The 22,428-nt window shown below is 35.4% G+C and overlaps 1 protein-coding gene across 1 annotated transcript in view; it reads right to left on the reverse strand.

The window, feature by feature from the left end:
- LOC106867835 (serine/threonine-protein kinase greatwall) overlaps positions 1–22,428 on the reverse strand; it is a 147,507-nt gene that overhangs the window by 24,108 nt on the left and 100,971 nt on the right. The window contains exon 5 of the mRNA XM_052968008.1: positions 13,889–13,980. Coding sequence (XP_052823968.1) covers positions 13,889–13,980 — 92 coding nt within the window. The remainder of the gene's footprint in view (positions 1–13,888; positions 13,981–22,428) is intronic.

Genomic DNA, 22,428 nt, shown 5'->3' on the forward strand with positions numbered 1-22,428 from the left:
TGCTGGTGTGTTTACATCCCTGTAACTTAGCAGTTTGGCAAAAGAGGCCAATAGAATAAGTACTAGGCTTACAAAGAATAAGTCCTGGGGTTGATTTGCTCGACTAAAGGCAGTGCTCCAGCATGGCAGCAGTGAAATGACTGAAACAAGTAAAAGAGTAAAAAAAAAAAAAGAGCAAAAGAGTATATTTACTCATTTCGAACTGAGCTGCTGACAAAGACTGGACACAGCTATCAGTATAACTTCAAAAATACTTGAAAATTTAGAATTAAAAAAAAAATCCATGGAATTTTAATCCAACAAGGATCCTACCCAACACTTTCTGCTAAAATGCAATCATGCACAATATTCCCCACCAAAGTCAAGTCTCTCATCCTCTATCTCAAATTCATTTCTACTGTACAGGACACACTATATTCCAGAATCACTCTAAAAAACAGTGCTTGTGCTTATACAGAAGCTACTCTAACACCACTCGTACCTTCTATTCTGTTTATTAGCAATAAAGACTTCACTAGTTTGACCCTTTAGCATTTAAATAAACCATGTCCGGCCTAAATATTCTACCTGACCTCTCATATCTACCCTACAATGTCATTCTAAAAGCAATCACATCAATGCAGTCAGCTATGAAACAATGGATCATTACTTCAAAACAATGTGGATAAATAAGCATTACATTTGACAGAGGAATCTGAATGCTAAACAGTTTAAAGTCACTTTTTTCTTGAATGATTTCTTGTATTGTTTCAACTGTTCTTCCAACTCCTCATGCCACCAACGAATGTTCAACTACCTTCATCCTCCATTGAGGATATGTGTCTTACCTTACTATGTCTAAGGTCGTCATTCTTAGTAACTTCCTACACTGAAAGGGCAAATCATCTGCACCAACTGGGATATTCCTCTATGTCCCTACTGCATTTACACTTCAAAACCTTAATCCTTTCGTTACTACATTTCTGTTGAGAAGCTCTGTGTTTCTTTCAATTAATTTTACATATAACAAAGAATTTAGTAAAATAACTTCGTTATCATTAAGCTAGTGTTGGGAATATAAACTGAGACTAAGGTTTGGTGGAAGATTTTAATTCAGAACTTTTGAAAACAAGACATTTGTAGTACAGAACCAGAGGGATTTTCAGCCGGGTTGGTAACGAAAGGATTAAACTACCAGCTATATTGCCCCCACAACAGATTATTTGAACACTTCCTATTCAACCAAAATATTAAGAATTGTCTTTAGATTGAACAATGAATCAAATTCTGTAGTGGCTCTGATAATCAATGAAAATGAACTTAAAAAACAATTTGCTTAACCAACAACAACAATAAATCAGATCACATGCAGTTATAGAATTTTCAACACTAAAAAGTGGGGCTGCGACTAAACATGAGATAAATTCAACACTGAATTCAACAAGGAAATAAAAAAAAGATAAATTCACTGAATGAAATATTCACAACAGATCGTTAACTTTGGATGCAGGATGCAGAAAGAAGTATATCATCTTTGAACACAACTTACAGAATTCTAGATACTTAACTAAGGTATTTGTGGAAAATGTACACTTACTAAAGGCTTAAAATACACTCTAATTATCTAAAGTGTTTTCATGAGTAGAGACTCAAATTTATCTAATGGCACAAGAACTTCAGTTTGTAGATTACAAAAAGTTGAGGTTTAAGTCTCAATATAATAGGCAAGCATAAAAGAGATGCCAGCTTTGGTAATATTAACGCATGCAGAACTAACTAATATTCTCAGAGAATCATTTACCAGCAAGCTCATCAATGAGCAACATTTGGTTGAAATCAGTTAACCAAACACAGCTATTGTTCCCAATATTACAATTCCCATCAAATGTTTCTATAGGTAGCATACATGAAGTGGTTGAGTAGAATTTAATATAAATAGATCAAAAGGTATTCTATACAATTTGTGTGTCAAGGAAATTGTTCCAGAATAACAATTGCGAACAATCCAAGAAAGATTTAGCACTGAATCCATCAAATTCATTTGAAGTTACAGTGAGAAATATAAATTGCTCCCCTTGGAAACCTTGAAGAATAGGTACGTTAAACGCAAGAGGCTAATTCATGCATGCATGCACACCAACAGGTATATATACATACATACATACATACATATATATATATATATATATATATATATATATATATATATATATATATATATATATATATATATATACACACACACACACATTATCTCACATAAAACATCAACATATATGAGCATATAATGAACACTCACACACATGTACACACAATTTTGAATGCACACAAAACTTTGCATGTTGACATGCAACTGTGTGCACTTGTGTGCATGCATATGCATATTAGAGGGCAAAAAAAATGAAATTCAGCTCAGTTTCAGCTAGATCAGTTTAATGAATCTAAGCTAGCTCAATGTGTAAACTTCTAAAAATTTTGTGTGAGCATGGTTGGTCTGTATCCAGTAGATTTGCTTTCAATCATTCATCCCCTTCAATATCATCATCCCCGTCATCCTCCTCATTAATTCAATGTCCACTTCTCCATGCTGGCACATGCTGAGCATGGCTTTACACCCAGATGACCTTCTCGATGCCAGCTCTTAATTGTCTTTATGGCAAGCAGGAAAAACAATGTACCTCTTTTAAAAACCAGGGTATACATGGCACACAATTTATTCAAATGCACAACAAAAATCAACATGCACACACATGCTATTAAGGAACTTTCTAGGTTGTCAGTCAGCTCTCAAAAGATAGCAGCCAAATTCCTCTCATATCATGTCCACTCTCATGCAAAAGGGGAAGGTACACTGGATAATGTAGTTGAATATACCTTTTAAACAATCAGATGGTCCTGGCTAAAACACCATCAATTAGTCAGAGCTGACCTAGTGTTAAACAACAACAATGGACTTCACACACACAACACAACAGACATATCCACAACACAGTACAAACAACACAACACAATGCACAGCACAATACACAGCACAACGACACAACACATGACTCAAAGCAAACAACGTGTATAGCACAACATACCTTGAATATAGCCTAACAAATATACAGTACAAGACAAACATCACACATGCAGAATACAGAACATGAACACGCATACACACAAAACACAGTAAAACAAAACAGAATCGAATCATAAGACAGGGTCACACATATAGACAGAGTCAGGTGTATAATTACATGAACATTAAGTTAGTGAAAAGTAACCAAACAGAAGTAAAATCTAGATTTGTGTAGTAAGCACAGTAAATGTCTAGAGGGAACATTACAAATCCAGACATATTCAAGAGAAGACACTGAATTAATATACTTCAGCATTTTATAACACGGCCATACAGATGAGTGAATGAACTACAAGAATATGTATGAGAAAATAATGAAGACCTTTCCTTTCATACACTATACACAGAAACACATGAATTTAGAAATATATATATATAAATAATTATATGTGTATATGTAAAGATATATGATAATGTAGGAGAGAGAAGGAAATTAATACACAAATGAAGAGACAAATGGCTGCTGGCTGAAGTATGCAAATGATTTGGAGAAAGAGAAATAATATAAAGTCAAACTATTGGAGAGGATAATAAAAGAGAGAGAATCATACACGTAATAGATTAATGTGTGCTTGCACATGCGTATGAGGTAGAAATGCCTATGTGGGGGGTGAGGTGAGGATAAATACTGCTTTGAGCACATAGAATATGTAAAAATATAGTCTCACAGATATTGAGAGAGAGAGAGAGGAGGGAGAGGGAAGAGTAAATGAGACTCACAGATAGAGTAAGAGTGGAGCATGTTGTATAGAGAAATGAATGAATAAAAGAGAGAGAGGGAAGACAGTGACAGACAGACAGACAGATGAATGGAAAGAGAAAGAGAAAGCAACAGATATAGAAAGAGAAATAGATAGAGAGATGGGGAGAGGAATGGACATAGAGACAGGAGAGCCAGACAGACAGACAGACAAGCAGATGGAAAGAGAGATGAGCGAGAGAGAGAGAAGCAGAAAGGCACATAAACAGATCTACTTAATAGAGAGATTATAGAAATAAGATATATAAATAAAAACACACATACCCATAGACATGTATGTATGACTGTAAGTATGAAGTATGTGTACATATGAACAGTAATGTATATAGATACCTTTATATACACAAGAACTTAATCTCCAAAGTTAAAAGTAATCCCTTCTCTTTTCCCTCATTCGTTTGGCAAAATTAAAGACAAGGAAATTTAACAGTTAAAATTAAAATAAGCAACTCATTTGTGATTCAATGACAGAAATTAATATTGCCGGTTTACCATTAGACACATATGATTAATGTATAGCTACTTAAATATCAGTTATATGTTAAATATGACATATGAGGTGAGTAAAATGCTACCAACTGTGAGATAGGTATATATACAAAAGTGATAAGATGGTCTGCAATTTAAACAGCATTGTGAATGCCCACCACTAAGTGAGTCGATATGAAAGCGGACTGAAAATAAAGTAGTTAAGGTAGAAAATTAACCAGAGCAAAATGTCTTTCCAAGGCAGGATATAAAATTGAAAATATCCTCACTGAAATGCACAGAGTTATATGACTAACTGCAGTTTTATAAGAACATGGAGTCATAAACAAAACTAGATTGAAATACAAGAGTAAAACATCATTTAATAAAAAGGAATAACATTGAAATTATGATACATGATCAATGTTTAATTGTTTTGAGACCATTACTGAGCTTTGTATATACTAGATCTCATTCTCCAGCAGCTAACTTGAGGACCATTCACACAAAACAAACTCAATAACCCATGTTCAAAAAGCTAACCAACCACACCTAAAATCTGGATGAATGTGCAATGGCTAACATGGTCAGATATGAATATACTATACTAGAAGGCAATGATTCTGAGTTCTTATCCTCCCACAGACAAATTTTGTAATCATCTGTAAAGATGTCTTTTAGTGTATTAGCCACAGTGAACACTATTCCACATGTGGTATTTTATGTCAATGTAAATCTTTAATGTATTATCATAAGGTCACTTGAGTTTTAGACTCCCGGGTGACATACTGAAGACTCAGTCTGCTCTTCCGGCTCTCTGTCACTTCCAATGATGAGTGTTCCAGTTAAAATGATCGACCAAACAGCCTGCTTGTGAAGTTAATGTGCAAGTAGCTGAGTACTCCACAGTCATGCGTACCCTTAATGTAGTATTCAGGGAGATTTGGTATGACACAGAGTGTGACAAGGCTGGCCCCTTGTGAATCACAAGTACAACTCATTTTCACTACAGCTGACTAAATTCTTTCTCAGTTGAGTTTAGGACTTTTAGTCTGGTTTTATCTGTAATTTAATATACTTTTATCAATATTTCTTCCTAATTCCTATTCTTTTCTCCTGACCCTCATAATGTTCAGCCATTGTGCTGTTTGTGTTCAAATAAGTAACAAAAATATTATCTTACTTGGAAACAGGTAATGGTTGGTAACAGAAGAGGGATCTAACCAGAGAATGTCTACCTGAATGAATTTTATCCAATGCATCCAAGAATAGAAAAGTTGATGTTACAATGAAAATGATCTATATCTTTACATACAGTAGTGAAGAAGTTTACACTGAAATTGTTACAATGGAACAAAGCAGTGCAGGGAAACAAAAACAATTTCTGTAACTAGGGACAATGTCCTGCAGCAGGTAAAGATACAACCAAATTGTGTTTGCCAAAAGAAATCAAGCAGGATTATATTGTTAGATGAAGAGAGACAGATTTGCTAAATACTGAAGGTAACTTCATCTCAATACACACATGAATTTATTCAAACACACACAAAGATTTATTAAACATTATCTGAAGAAACAAAACGCTAATTGTACAATTTGTTGAATTAATTTTAAAATGTGATGAAAAAAGTCAATAAGAGAATAAGATATGAGAATACGATGAAGTGAAGATATTGGAGAGTGAGTCATACATCATGGGTTCAAATGACTTTTTTTCAGTATTTCGTTTTGTTGTCTTTTTTGTTGTTGTTTTTTTGCCAGGATATGTAGTTTAACATTATCTTATCACACTAAACACCACTCTAAGGATCTTACTGATTCATAGAAGGATTAACTTTTAAAATAAACGCACAAAGTACTAAGTGTATATGTACAACTGAATGATTGACTCTTTAGTAAAGAAAATCTGTTTTTCTCCCCTTAACAGAATTGCAAAACAAAAAACAAAAAAACCACTGACATCATTCACTGGCAATTTCTACATAAACATCTACATCAATATAACTCATCTAACACAAAAAAAAAAGAAATGAATTAAAAGAAGTCAAGGATAAATAGAGAAAACTAGATACTATACGATGTCAGCTAACTCTGTAATAAACAAGAAGCCCTAGAGATAAATGCCTCATCAATCTATTCATTTAAAAGGAGAATGCTTCCTTAAATAAATCTGTTCTTCAAATTGCAAGTTCTTGTGGAAAGCTGAAATGGTGAAACCTTAGAAAATTTATGAGAAGCAAGATTTTGTATGAGAGATATACCATGTTCAAATCTGGCAGCAAATGAAAGTAACATCTTTTTCCATTTCTCAGAGATACCAAGGTGCACCAGTCTCAGCTAAATAAATGATTACAATAGCTTTATGCTTTTAGTATTGTTATTGTTGTTAGGGGAGGGGTGGATTGGCACAATTGTTAGATTGTTGAAAAAATACCTCGTGCTATTTGTTCCAGCTCTTTACATTCTAAGTTCAAGCCCTACCAAGGTCAATTTTGCCTTTCATCTCCCTGAGGCCAATAAATTCAAATAGTGGTTAAGAAGTGGGATTTATGTAATCAACAAAACCCCTCTACCTAAAATTGCTGGCCTTGTGCCAAAATACAAAATTATCATCATCATCATCATTATTATTATTATTATTATCATTACCATCATTGAGTGAGACAGCAGCACATGCTATCAAAATGATACTGAGATAAAATATACAAAGCCCAATATACCCATGATGACTACCCACCTGATAAGGGTACACCAGGCAGATGCATTATAACCATATGTGCATGACATGGTGACCACATATCAAGACAAACAGCACATGAACTTGCAGGTGGGGTCAAGTTAGAATTTTTTTTCAAACTGAGTAGCCCATTGTGCTCAAAAGGTGTGACGCATTATGTCAGAAAATGGGAAATTTTGAAGAAAACATCGAAGCCATTGCTATCAGCAGCAACAACAAATTTCAAGACAAACAGAAAATGAAAACTTTTAACAATGGAGCCACCACCACCACAACCAACAACACATCATACATCGAAATTATTCAACAAAGATGGATGGAATATTCTTTTGACTGTGATTTGGGGAAAGATTTCAGAAAATGTGTGGGAGGTGCTACCATTGAGCAAATTTATAAGAAGGTGGGTTGAAAGTGGGAAAAATAACAAGAGTGGATGGCACCGCTCTAAGTACAGAACCATGAATTGGTAAACTGAAACTGGAGAAGGCAGTTACCCTTGGTATTCAGGAAGATCTTGGATGGTGGGATTCCTCAATTGTCCCTAGAGTTCCTCCTGTATCAGGAGGACCACAGCACTATCACCCTTTACTTTCCTTTTACTGATGTATATTATGCATATTTCCTTTCTTTCCATGTATACCTTCTACTGGACTGAGTGTAATTGACTAATCGCTCCCCAAATATATTAGACCTTGTGCCTGTAGCAAGCTTCTGTACAATTTTCATCTACAAATTGCACTGACCACATTCAGATGGAGCTTTTTACATACCACTGGCATGACAGCCAGTCAGGCAGCAGATATTTGTTTATGTCCTGTAATCTAGTAGTTGGACAAATAGAGTTCAATAAAATAAGTATCAGAGTTTAAAAAGTTACTACTGAGCTAATTATGGTGTTGTAAACTTGTGAAGGTGGTGCTACAGCATGGCCATAGTCCAATAACAGGAATTATTAAAACAGTAGGCATGTACACCACACAACGTACACAAATATGTGGTTGGATGTCTGCATAAATGAATGTATAAGACCTTTCCACTCATATTCACAAATTAATCAGGAGTATTGATGAGTTCAGACAAAATTGAATGTTTTAAAACTGACTCCTTGAAATACTGAAGTATTAGATTTGTAGAATTAGAATTCCTGTTGACAGGCTAACAAAGTACTTGACTTTATGATGAAGGTAAAATAGAAATTGATAAAATGATAAAATATAAAATTTGTTAATGTATATTTAATTTTAAGGGGAAAAACATAATAAAAATGTAAAAAATATATGAAACAGATTTATCTAAAGTTTAGTAAATGGGAATGGAAAAATATTAATAAAAGTTTTTTTTTAAAAATGTCAAGCCCAAAAGATGTCAATTGTTTCCTTTTCAAAGATGGAAATGTAAAGTTTTTGATATAGTGACAAATACTAAATTTGAATGGCTCTTGTAATGTTGATGTTGCAATTTGGAACCAAAACCAATTTAACTAAAAGTTGAAAACTATGAATATACCCAAAATAAAATTAATTAAAAAGTTTATTGCCTAGTTTGGAGAAAGCTGTTGCTTTTAACAAAATTATCAAGAAATAAACATGGAACCCCAAAAAATTCTTATTATATAATGAATCAAATATATAAAACGAAAGACAAAATATCATTACATAAACTTATTTTGTTTGAATCCTAAGAATTTCAGCCAAATATCAGAATGTTACAAGAATAATGGTAATATTTTCAAGTAGATGTCATCCTAATAGCATACACACTCAGTATTAAGCAATGTCATGCCTAAGTTTATAAAAAAACAGGTTGGCAAAAGATTTTTTTTCTTTTGTCTGTTTCTGTTAAAGTCATGCCCATCAAGCAGTGAGTAAGACAACAGACTTCAAGGAATACTTTGTTGTGAGATTCAAAAGAAAAAAAGAGGAAAAAATCTAATGAGAAACTACCCTAAAAATCATAAAACACTATGTTTACAGTGGTTCTCAACTCGGGGGGTCCATATAAGGTTTTGCGGTTAAAATTGATGTGCAACAAATCAGTTATATTTATACAATACACAAAATAGTTTAACAATTCCTAATAATATTTAATTATAAAAATATTATAGGATTGTGATCCTGTCAGTATAGGTGCCACATAAAAAGCATCCAGTCCACACTGTAAAGCGGTTGGTGTTAGGAAGGGCATCCAGTTGTAAAAACCTTGACCAAATTGACCTCGCCTGTGCTTGTGCCACATAAAAAGCGCTAAGTCCACTCTACTGAGTGGTTGGTGTTAGGAAGAGCATCCAGCTGTAAAAATCCTGCTAAAACAGTCACAGAAGTCTGGTGCAGACTTCTACCTAGCAGGCTCTTGTGAAACTGTCGCACCTATGCTAGCATGAAAGGCAGACATTAAATGATGATGATGATTTTTTAAATGTCAAATGACTGTGAGGGTCCACCCAAGTAAAATAAGAATCAAAGGGACCCATAGGCAAAAAATGGTTGAGAACAACTGGTTTAAAAGAATTAATATCAGAGAAGGGGGAAAAGAAAGAGTTTTACAAGACGGATGTTTGGTGGGGGTGGGGTTGGACACTAGCAGAGTAGAAACTCTTGTTACAAGAGAGGAGAACAGCAGTGACAGAATGAGTACCAGCAGAAAAAGGGGTCACTTGAATTATAAATCTGCAGAGAAGAAACAAGAGAAGAAAGTTTGGGAGAAGAACAAACACAAAAGTATTTATATGAGAAAGAGACAAAGAAGTAATCTCCCAGAAAGTGGGTGAGAAGGGTTGAAGGGTTGAACTGCCAAAACAACCAATAATGAGAACTTAAAGAGAAAAGGAGCACCGGCAGAGGCACCAATCCAAAGGAGATAACAATATTCCATAGAACAGTAAATCAGAGACTTACAAAGATGAAGAATACATTCAGAATATAGATAGCAGGAAGCTCAATGTAGAGAACCCACTTTCACTGCGACTACTTTATTAATAGATTTAATATAACCATCCAAGTAAGATCCTTGTAAAAGACAAAGGCTAGAAGACTAAGGAAGAATAGTATCTGACATGGAAGTATCATGAGAGCTTCTGTAATGACCACTTTTAGCATAGTTGAAAGTAATCAGAACAAAACCTAAGCATCACAATCAGGCACTGAACACAGGACAAGCCCAAAGCAGCATCATGGTTCAAGTCATAAACATACAGCAATCTTGGTTCCATTTCAACTTTATAAGCAATGCTCTCTAGTATCGATGGAAAATGACCAAATGGAACGGGTGTTACATAATTTTTAAGATTTATTAGTAGATCTTTCAGAAAATGATAAATCCTTGTTGTTTAGCCCCACATAAACTCTAATCCAGCAGATTTATTATCAAAGGCATTCAAGCCATGAGTGTCACAATTGTTTCAGACAGCAAATCAAGGACTTCATTATCTGGTATTTTCTTTTTCTTTAAAACAGTAAAGTGTGACACAAATTTATTTGGCTGCTATTTCTAGTAACTACATAGAAGCTCCTATTACCTATATTAGGTAGGAATCCTATCTTAGGGAAAATTAATATCTGATCTAAAGTGAATCTATGGCTAATCATCAGCTTTATAAACTTTTCAGTTCTGTGTGAAATCAATATTTTCTCTTTATATAGCCACTCTCATGAATGAAATTTTGATTGGTATATTATTGGTGGATTATTGCTCCTAGCAATAGTGACGAACTCAACTACTGAACTGGAAGCAATCCAACAGTCCTACACAAAGAAGATTGCCTTAATACAATAGCTGAACAACCGGGAGAAGTTGAAAGCTTTAAGACAACTCCCTGGAGTGAAGAAATGCAAGATATGCAGTAAATTATAACTGGAAGCTATTGAAGGAACTAACACGAAACTTTGGCATCAAAAGCTATGCTAATCTCAAACTGGGTACCATAGCATAATGCCAAAAGTTTCACTCCCTCTTTCTGTCCCAAGTTAAGACTAGAGACTACAAAAGCTTGGGATTTAAAAAATCACAACTCATTAATATTCTCCTTTAAAACAAGGGAATTTCAATACTAGATATTTTATTGTGTAAAATTCCAAATGGCATTACATCACAGCAAGAGACAAATTGGCATCAGCATCAGATTCCCTTGTTCACCAAATTCCAAACACCAAAGAATGGATACATCAGTATTCATGGCAGTGCCCTGGCATAACCACAGTTAGCAAAGTGGAATGAGGAAAAGAATATATTAATCTAACTTTATTCACATGTAAATAAACGTATCCAATTTTTTCTACAAAGAGAAGGGTCAAAAATCAAGGCTTTCACAATTCACTAGATTGTCTTGTGTTCTCTGAATTACACATCAAAGCATTATAATCCTGACAGCAAGACCAGATATGTTTAAATACACACTTAACATTATGTCATGTGGAAAGTCTAACACATTCTTAGTTGATGTTGTGACTAACTTTGGAAAATAGGCCTAACAGAATAAAATAACACAACAGGATGGAAATATGGACCATAAAGTCTGTTCAGGCACTGGTAACAGAGAAAAGCAAATAATGATAATTAAGATGATATCAGGGATAATTTTTCTGGGAGCCTTCTGCAGAACAGCTAGCATATCACCATTATTCATTGAGTGATGATCAACCTCACCAAAAAAAAAAACAAAAGCAGTTGGGTTCATTGTGCAGGATGTAAGTGACAAACACTGAGGAGAAACAATAGATGAAAATGTATGCATGTGGGTTAGTGAATTTGTACTGCTCTTTCAGTGAGTATGGTGCCACATAAAAAGCACTGATGCGAAAAAGAACTGGTGCTGGTGCCACATAAAAAGCACTGTTGATAGTACCACATATAAAGGCAATGGTGATGATTCCATGTGAAAAGCACTAGTGATAGTACCATGGAAAAAGTACCCAGTACACTCTGTAAAATGGTTGGCATCAAGAAGCTGTAGAAACTATGCCAAAACAGACTATGGAACCAGGTGCAGCTCCTGCCCTTGCCAGTTCCTGTCAAACCATCCAACCCATGCAAACATGGAAAATGGATGTTCAAAACATAATTGACGATGATCCCAGAAAATTAATGAGGACCATTAACAAAGAACTTCAGGCACTGGAGTGGACTCCCAGAACTGTGGTGCACAAAGACAGGTTAGATGTACTGAAGAGAGGCCAATTCTTGTCTGCAAAGACAAGAAATCCATTTGATCCATACCAGACACTTAGCTAGCAAGCTTAAGACCCCTCATGAACATTGCTCTGGTTCTTCTCTGACAAGAACAACTTTGACAAAGACCAAAAGTCTAACATGAGAAATGACAGATGGTTAAGTGTGCATCCTTCAGATGTGGAGTCATAAAAATCATGTTAAGCCACCTCCCACATGTGCTTCAACAAGCCACAACACCTGCTCACAAAGCCCATGTCAGCTAAGAATGGATGTCAAACAAACTTTATGACTTTTGTAACACTACATTTGCAGCCTCAAAACTAGATTTAAATCCCATGGATTATTTCGTTTGAGACGTTGTTGAAATGGAGACTAAGTGGCATCTTCACAGTCCTATAGCTTCACTAAAGACAACCATTGTCCAGGTTATGTCGGAAATTAATAAGGACCATTTAGTACAGGCTTGTCAATGATTTCACGCCTGCATTGAAACAATCGTCACAGCTGAACATGAATCCATAGAATAATCTTATAACAAAGTTTATAGAGAACATGTGAACAAATTTTTATTCAAATGCATTTCATTTTTGCTACATTAGAGCTGTTTTAGTAAATTACTGAATATGTCCTCAAATACCTCCTGTACCCTGTAAATACACACACACACACACGTGTTGTGTTTGGGGAGAGTCATTATGCCAATATTAACACACATACACTGATTGTTAGCTAATTAAGTAGGTAGGTAGGGAGGGAGGTAGGTAAATAAGTAGGTAGGTAAATGGGTAATACAGACATGCACACATAACAACATACACACAAGGACAGAAACACACAACCATACACAGATATACACACACGCATGCACACACCACATTCTACACACATACAAGCAACAAGGTTTCAGATAGACTCCGTAACAGACTAAGTCACTGAAAAGTTTGCAAATGGCAATGAAAGAACTTTGATGAATAAAAAGCAAAATGAATGACTAACGTTTAACCAACAAATTAAACTAACGATCAGTTAGTTAGTTGCATAGATATTTAACCAACAGACTAATAATAAAGGAGTGAAACTGAAGCAGAGCATGTGTTATTAATATTGGCATAATGACTCTCCCTAGATACAGCAAAATTTGTTTCAACACATGAATTCACATAAAGAATCTTGCAAACCAAATACAAAAATGAAGTGTGTGTGTGTGCACACACACACACACACAAAATTTATCATCATCATCATCAAATGAACACCTACTTTCCTACGTTTGCAAAGTCAGATAAAATTTGCTGGCACAGGTTTTCTATTGCCAGATACTTTTCTTGCCACCAGTCCTTATGCGTTTCCAAGCAAAGTAATAATGACATACTTGCACGGAAAGACTGCAGATAAATTAGAACACTTTAATGACTCAGCTATTTATTTGCAGTTAGGAAAACAAGGTGGGGGATACACACACACACACACACACATACCCATGACAGACCCCTACAGTTCCCACTACCAAAATTCACTCTCAAGGCTTTGGTTGACATAGAGCTGCAGAAGGCACTTGCCCATGGTGTCGTGCTGGGCCTCAGCCTGAAACACACTTAGACACATAAACATATATGTACAAATTTGCAGATGTGGATGAATATAAGTAAATATTTACCAGAAATATGTTCTTGTTTGACTGAAGAGAATAGTAGAGCTGAACAATGAATGGACTTCGAGACACAGCCAAAGCATTCCTTTCCATCATCACTGGTGAAGAAAACACAAAAAAAAAAAAAAAAAATTAATAACATTTCAGATTCAATGAAACACATCAACTGAATAAATATGAACAGTAAACCAGTGCTTAACATACAAAAGATGACCTTCTGTGGACAGAGGGGGTACCTTAATCCCTAATCTAAGATGGTGTGACAAATTCAGATATTTTACCAAAAGTTTTAGCATAGATGTGGTCACAAATGAACACTCTCCTCGGATATAAACTTCATCACCATTTTAGCATCCCTTCATGCAGAGTCAAATTTTCTACAGCCAGGTAATTTCCTGTTGCCAACCCTCACTTGTTTCCAAGCAAGGTAATAATCCCTTAGTCTACCAAACAACAGCCCAGTCATACTTACATATTAAATGGGAAACAAATGTCAGATTCTGAAGGAGCCATTTATTGACAGGATCACACATATCAACACATGTCAAGAAACACTGATATGCTTTCTGTGGTTGACTGCAAAGCAAAGATTACCATACACATGCGTTCATGCGTGTGTGAAGGCACACGGCCTAGTGGTTAGGTTATTGCACTCATGATCACTGGACCATGGGTTTGATTCCTTAAGTGGATAGTGTGTTGTGTTCTTGAGCAAAACACTTCATTTCACCTTGCTCCAGTGCCCCTTCAATCAGCAGGGAATGTTGGCCTGCTCACCTAGCCAGCAGAGTGGTATCATTTGAAGGCTGAAACAATGCAAATGCGCATTGTAACCAGTGATGTGTAATAACATCTAACCTGGTCAGTCATGAGATCATGTGATATATGTATGTATGTATGTATGTGTACACACACATATATATATATATATACACACTTTAACATGGGTGTTATCAAAGAGATGACAATACTGCTGTTTTAACCTCAGGAAGACATCTCCTCCAGCTGGTTTATTCAATGTGCTTTCACACTCAACATTATGTGGAAGAGAACTACTGCCGCCCTAGCTCCGAGGCCACTAGACCACAAATTATATATATATATTGGAGATGCACTTGCATAGCAAGTGACCTGATCTGAGATCGTGTGCTGGAACGAAAACAATTGCAGCGTGGAAGGTGTTTATAAGCCATTTAAAATAACACACAAAATCCGTTAGATTCACTTCAACATTTAAATTTAATTTGTCAAAATATTTTCGTCGCTTTGAGACCGCGACCTGTTCACTGACAAAATTCTGTGCTGCATATATATATATAAATTCTGTATATCTTAATGTGGATATACTGTAGAAAACCACAAAACTGCAATATTTGTCTTGAGAAAGCATCTTGTATAGAAATATACTGCTAAAAGACATTGAAGAATATATGTAGCAGATGAAAAACATCCAACATCTTCAGCCTGTAGGTAGATTTTCACCTGCTACTGATACACTTTTATGATCTCTAGCACTATATGTTTGTATGTGAGGCTTTCTCAAAATGAATATTGCAGCTTTGTGGCTTTCTACAATACAGCCGCGTTCAAAATATCCAGAACGCTATAACTACATCCATCACTAATAACAACTACACGTACACGCAGCAAGCATCTTCACTTTCTGACCACCAATTTCACTCACAAGATATTGGTCAACCTGTGACTATGGTATAGGCACCAGGCAACAGCATTCACACAGTAGGACTGAACCTCTAGCCATGTGGTTACAAAGCAAACTTCTTAACCATACAACCATGCCTGCACCCATTCTATACTGTAAAAGAAAGAACACTTTACTGCATTTACTAACTTATATGACATAATGAGTTTTGTTGGAAGACAACACAAAGATAATTAGAGCAAGTTTTGAATGTATGATCTTTGATAGACAATATTCAAACAGTGACTAAAGCACTTTGTTTTATTGGGATTTTTTTCCCTACCTTTCAGATAAAAAGTTACCCTTTTCAAGAGTAAATTCTGCAGGAATCTTATTTTTATACTTTCCTTTTCTGTGAAAATTTTGACTCTCTTTTTACAATTTATCAACCTTCATTGGAAACTATAAACACACAAAATTTATTCAGAAAACGATGCTTACTGTTTATTTTGTTATTTATTTTTTTCACCTAGTTTACCTCTCTTACAGACAACATCATTTCAGAACTTGGCTAATGTTCAATTGTCTCATTACAGATGAGATGCAACAAATACTTCACCAAAGCTTACTATATACACAGGCAGATTAATCAACATGACTGGATTTCTACCTTTTCTTTTTTTTTTTTTCCTTTAAAGAAAAAAAGAAAAAAAATTAAGAAAGCTCATCAGAACACCAATTTGAATAATACTGGGTCGGCAAATGCAGGTGTAAAATAGTTCTGCATTGATTTATGAGAATTGGTACATCATTTTCAGTAGTGATGTCCAATGAGGATGCTCTTCTAAAAGTCAAACAGACAGAGAGTTTGGACATTAGCCAATAATTTGGAAATTGTGTTTTCTGCATGACTAGCAAACATTCTACAATTCTAACAAGATAAACTATATAAACAAATCTGTTAGTACTAGTGTAAACTTTCTCAATTCCACATAGGCAAACAGCATCCATTAGAAATACAACAAATAATTATTTTAACTATTATCAAACAGGTATCATGACTAATACAATTTCTAATATAGGTATATGCTTTCTCCTTTTTTGTTACATTCATTTGACCATGCTAGCGTTTTTTAACTATTTTACAGCAAACTGCCCTTATTTACAGTAACTTATCAATGGTGAAGAAAGAATGAAACCCATTCTATCAATCAGATGAAATCCATACCTAAAAATCAAACAAAAGCAAACGCTTAACAGTAGCAAGCGAACAGTTTCAACTCATTATCATTTGGTTCAGGTTTCACTGCCATTGTATCACATGATAGCATGAGTCTTAGTGGATCTTATGACTGTGAGTTCAATTCTTGGTGTCACATTGTGTCTTTGAGCAAGGCACTTTATTTCACATTGCTCCATCTACTCAACTAGCAGAAATGAATAGTACCTGTATTTCAAAGGACCAGCCCTATCACTTACTCTTTCATGTTGAATCTCCCTTAGTACTATGATAAGGGCATGCATGTCAGTGGAGTGCTCAGCCATTTGCACATTAACTTCACGAGCGGGCCGTTCTGCTGATCGGATGACTGGAACCCTCACTGTTGTAACTGACAGAGTGTCAGTTAATTACAAAAGTTAAATAATATAAACAGAGATGAGAGGTACAAAAAAGAAACGGAAACTTGTGACATTTAATCTTGCCAAAGAGACTAATTGTCTAAGTGAAATGGTTCCAACAAACAATTGAGACAATTTTGCAAATTTCAAAACTTTTTCACTGCACAACAATGCTCTCTGTGATAGCAAATACTAAATGTAAAGCAGTTGTGTGGAAGATGTATGAAGTTTATTTTATCCTTTCCACTCACTATTAGCTACTGAAATAATGTGAAAGTTATTTGAGTTACAACATTTTGGGATTGAAAGAGAATCTGTTTCTGAATAGGATTTAAGTTTAATGTAGATTCTTGAAATGCACAGAAAGACAAGTAAGTGAGATTATGCAGCAGTGAAGAAAGATTATACACATTTGGCAGATTTAGATAAAGTAGTAGCAGTAGAAGAGGATGACAGCAGTGGTAGAGAAGGAAAGAAAGAAAAACACAGTGATGAAATGAAGAATATTAGTTATTGTTGCTGTTCTTTAACCCTAGGTCAGTCCTCATCAAGGAAGCCTATGAGTGACAGTGTTCCAATCTAGCCATCCTGTCTTTTTAGAGATAACTAGGACTGCATTATCTAACATGGTCTTTCTTTTCATTGAGATAGTAAGGTGTGAATTGAAAAAGATATGGCTGCTACTTCTAGCAAACCAGGTTGCCATATAGCAGTTTTTTTGGTTGATTTGTAAAGAAGTAGAGAGAAAGTACAGTGGGGAGAGAGGTAGTAGCAGACCGTCAAAATATTTAGTTCCATTTTGATGGCTGTTAAACATGAGTAATAGAAGCTTGAGGGAGGTAAGCGGTGTCAATGACAACAAAATGTTTTACATAATTGACAATATAAATAAACTTGAATGAAAAACAAAAATAAAAAGACAAAACTGAAATTTTCCCCTTAAGGACAAGAGAAAAATCATCAATTAATTTGTCTATTAGTTGATGGAGATTTCAGATATAGGAAGAAAAGTAAGGAAGTTTAATAAGATGAAAAAAAAATTTTAAATAAAACCAAAAGTGAATTTTTATTGGAAAAATTAGGTGGCAAGAAGCGTTTTCTTTCACTATGACTACTACCACTTCCACCACCACTACAACTACCATCGCATTTAAGTCAGTTATAATTTTTCTTTGAAAGGATTTTTATCATCTTAAAAGGATTAAAACACTGAAGATTGTTTAGCCAATACAAAAAACATCAAGTCAAGTTGATCTGTTTTTGTTTTGGTTTTTGCTTTTTTACAAATATTTTAATATAGTATTGGCAAAATAAATCATTGAGGAGAAAATGTTACAAGATCTGTACATGAACACACACACACACATACAACAACATATGCATTAGACACGCAGATATAAATATATATAGAGAGAGAGATATATATATATATGCATGCATGTATGTGTGTATGTATGTAAAATACACAGCCCTTTTCAGAGACAGTACAAATTTTGGAACACACCCACACACACTGACAGAGATTTGTTTTCAATTGATGGTTCATACCCTCGTTATACAAAGTTTTTCCCAGTGCACAATCGTTCAGAAACTCTGAGTAACACTGGAGTGAATCATGCAATTCAAATAAATGCATAACCTGTATTTCCATGTAAGAAGCATTCCACCTGCCTCAGCAGCTTCAGGCTTGGCTCCTGCGTTACAGCTGGCCAGTACCTCAACAAGACATCTCCAATCATTCTGGTTTTGAGCATGGTTGCTGGCATCTTCCCACGTGGTGCTAAGTTGCTTCAGATCTTCATTGAAGGTGGTATGCCACACCTTCTCGAGTCTCCCTCTCTTTCTTTGTCCCACTGTTGGTACCCATTGTATAGCTGTCTTAAGTATTCATTTGGTATTTTCTGGCAGTCAGAAAACATGACCTGCAAGTCTCACACTTTTTCTGCCCCAATCTCCTGCAGGCTGCGCAGACCGACTCTTCTCAAGTCTTCAGGGTTTGTGATTCTGCCCCTGCAGGTGATCTTCAATATTCTGTGAAGACACCATAGGTGGGATGCAGTCAACCTGTGAATGGTCTTGGCTATCATTTACCAAGCTTCTCTTGCTTAGACTGCTGTTGGCAGCAGGATAATGCTCTAGTACAGCAGCATCTTCATACAGTTGCTAATTGAGGCGCTGGCTCAGATTTTGTGCATTCTTCTGAACACTGCTGCTGCAAGCCCAATTCTAGAGTTGATATCTGCTTCAGTACACACAGACACACATACACAGCTAGAGAAAGGTGAGTTAGCAGATTACCTTGTGTGTTACAAGTCTCTATGCTCTCAGTTCAAATCAAGTTTCAGTCACCCTTCCTGAGTTGATATAAAAGTACCAGTCTGAGAAGATGGTTTGCACTCACTCTTTTGTCATTCTGACCATCAGAAATGCAGTGAATGGTTAACTGGAAATCAATAACCAGTAAGGCTACTGTTGACTAATTGCGACATAAAATAAATACACATAAACCCCTACACAGATATTGCAGATCTTTGTTCTGTCAGCAACAATTACATCACTGACGGGATGGTGTGGTGGCCCAAATGGGCAGCCTTTCTTTTGGATAATTATTACTTTAGGTACAGGCGTGGCTGTGTGGTAAGAAGTTTTCTTTCCAACCACATGATTCAAAGTTCAATCTTACTATGTGTTATCTTGGGCAAGTGTCTTTTACTATGGCCTTGGGCCAATCAAAGCCATATAAGTGGATTTGGTAGACAGAAACTGAAAGAGGCCCATCAGTGTGTGTCTTTGTCTTCCACCACCACTTGACAACTGCTGTGGGTTTGTTTACAACTTTGTAACTTAGCAATTCGGTAAAAGATACCAATAGAATAAATACCAGACTTTAAAACAAAAAAGTATTGGGGGCAATTTGTTCGACTAGGATTCTCCAAGGTGGTGCCTCAACATGGCTGCAGTCTAATAACTAAAACAAGTAAAAAAAACTAAAAGAAAAAACCATAATGGAAAGGAGTGGTTTCATACATTGGCAACGACCAGTTTTCACAACTCTCCTACTCCAGCACATACATTTGCAGACGCATGGGCAACTTTGACCAATGGAGACCAACAGAGAGAAAAGGGACAGAAATTAATATGCACAAATACAGAAACAATTCCAAATCTAACAACACTTACATTGATATGTTTACTGACAGATGCTAAAACATGCAGTTAAATGGAGCTATGTGGATGATTATGTGATTCCTTAGTTCACTTGTAGAAACTGAAAGAAGCCTTGTGTGTGTGTGTGTGTGTGTGTGTGTGTGTGTGTGTGTGTGTGTGTGTGTATGCACATATATGAGTGGTGTTTTTGTTTGACACTGTGTGACAGTTGTAAAGGAGTGCCACTGCTGCCACCAAAAAGTATAAACATTAGTAAGAAAACATGTTTTATAAAGTCCTTTTAGATATCTTTTCTGCAATGAGTTGCAGTCTCTCCTTCGTCATTCTCACCATCAGAAATACAGTGAATGGTTAATGGGAAGTCAATAACCAGTAATGCTACTGTTGACTAATTGCAATGTAAAATAAATACACATACAATCATACACAGATATATATATATATACATAACAATATTCAAAATAAACAATAAGTAAATGGATAATTTTGAATTCAATGCATTTAAATTGATACATTATATTCTACACCTTTGAATTTTATAGTAGTTGAAACATTATTTTGTCGTGAATAACGGAGTAATTTAATTGCTAAAAACAGCATGTTCAGACCAATAAGTAAAGATCATGACTGAGTAGCAAATGTATTGATACCCAGTCAGGTGGGCTAGAAATCACTGCTATTCAGATTTGATGGAATAGTGATAGAGGGAGGGGGGTTTTCAAGTTGAGATGATAAACCAATTCCTGATAGGACCTGCAGCAGTTGGAGCAAGCAGTTCAGTTCACTTGAAATGCATTTAAAAAAAATTTTTTCAAATTGCTGACCTAACCAACCCATACTGATGTAAAGAAAAAGGGAAGGAAACTGAACTGAAACAGACAATGACTTTAATAAAAAGATGGTGAAGGCAAGAAAAATGACAGATCAGTTATGCTCAATAAGCACACTCAATGACCTGAAGCCAACAAATGGAGAACAAAAATTCTGAAGTTAAATTCTGTAAATGCAGAGAAATTTTAGAGAAAGCTATTAGTGAAATTAGTGCTACCAATAATTTAGTAATGGAGATGGGGTAAGGGGGCATATTTCAGAAAATGTAATCTGTTTCTTAATCAACAAGCTGCTTTTCCACTAAATAGTTAGTGGTTGTTTCAAGAATGAGGTTAGAGGCATGCGGTGATTTTATGAAAGTTAAAGGCAACATCAAGACTGTGAGTGGAAGTGGAGCTGTTTCAATTTCAAAACCTGCTATACTGTGCTCCGTAAATACACCAACACCGGTCATCAAGTGGTGGTGGTGGACAAAAACATATACAAAGTCAAACATACACATATACATATACATATATATATATATATATATATATATATATATTATACTCACAGAAATATATGTACATATACATACATATAATTATATATATATATATATATATATATATATATACCTACACACACACACACATATATACATATTACACACACACACATATATATACATATATAAATATATATACACACACACACATATATTACACACATACATATACACACACACACACACACACACATACATACATACACACATATAAGTAAATGTTGAATGATGAAAATGAGTGCTCAACACTGTATTGATGGATATACTTTATTTGTGAATTAATGGCTACCATTGGTTTCATGTTAAAAAAAGTAGGAGAATATCCTAGTCTCTTAATTTTTCAAGCCAGTCACATGGAGAAAGGTGTTCATTTTGGAAAACAGTCTTGTTTAGTTCTCAGATGCTCTCATAACCAAGCTTTTCAAAATAATTTATATCACCAGGGTACATGGTGTGCCTGGGTGGGATAGTGTCTCTGACAAAGGAACACATAAGGTTCTTTGGAATAGTTCATTCACTTTGGTCCTCACCTGACACCCAGCTCTCCCCTGTGACTCCGCAAAGCTGTCTCCATGCATCAGTTGCCACACCCCAGGCAATAGCTTCCACAAGGCAGCTAAACCATGGCAAGTGTAGCCAATGGCTTTCAAACCTTTGGTGAGCTTAGGCTTGTCTACCTATGCATGTGAAGACAGTACCCAGCAGACTGTGCAGAGGAAACCACCAGACATCATGAGG

The sequence above is a fragment of the Octopus bimaculoides genome, chromosome 5, assembly GCF_001194135.2.
Source record: "Octopus bimaculoides isolate UCB-OBI-ISO-001 chromosome 5, ASM119413v2, whole genome shotgun sequence".
Lineage (NCBI taxonomy): Eukaryota > Metazoa > Mollusca > Cephalopoda > Octopoda > Octopodidae > Octopus > Octopus bimaculoides.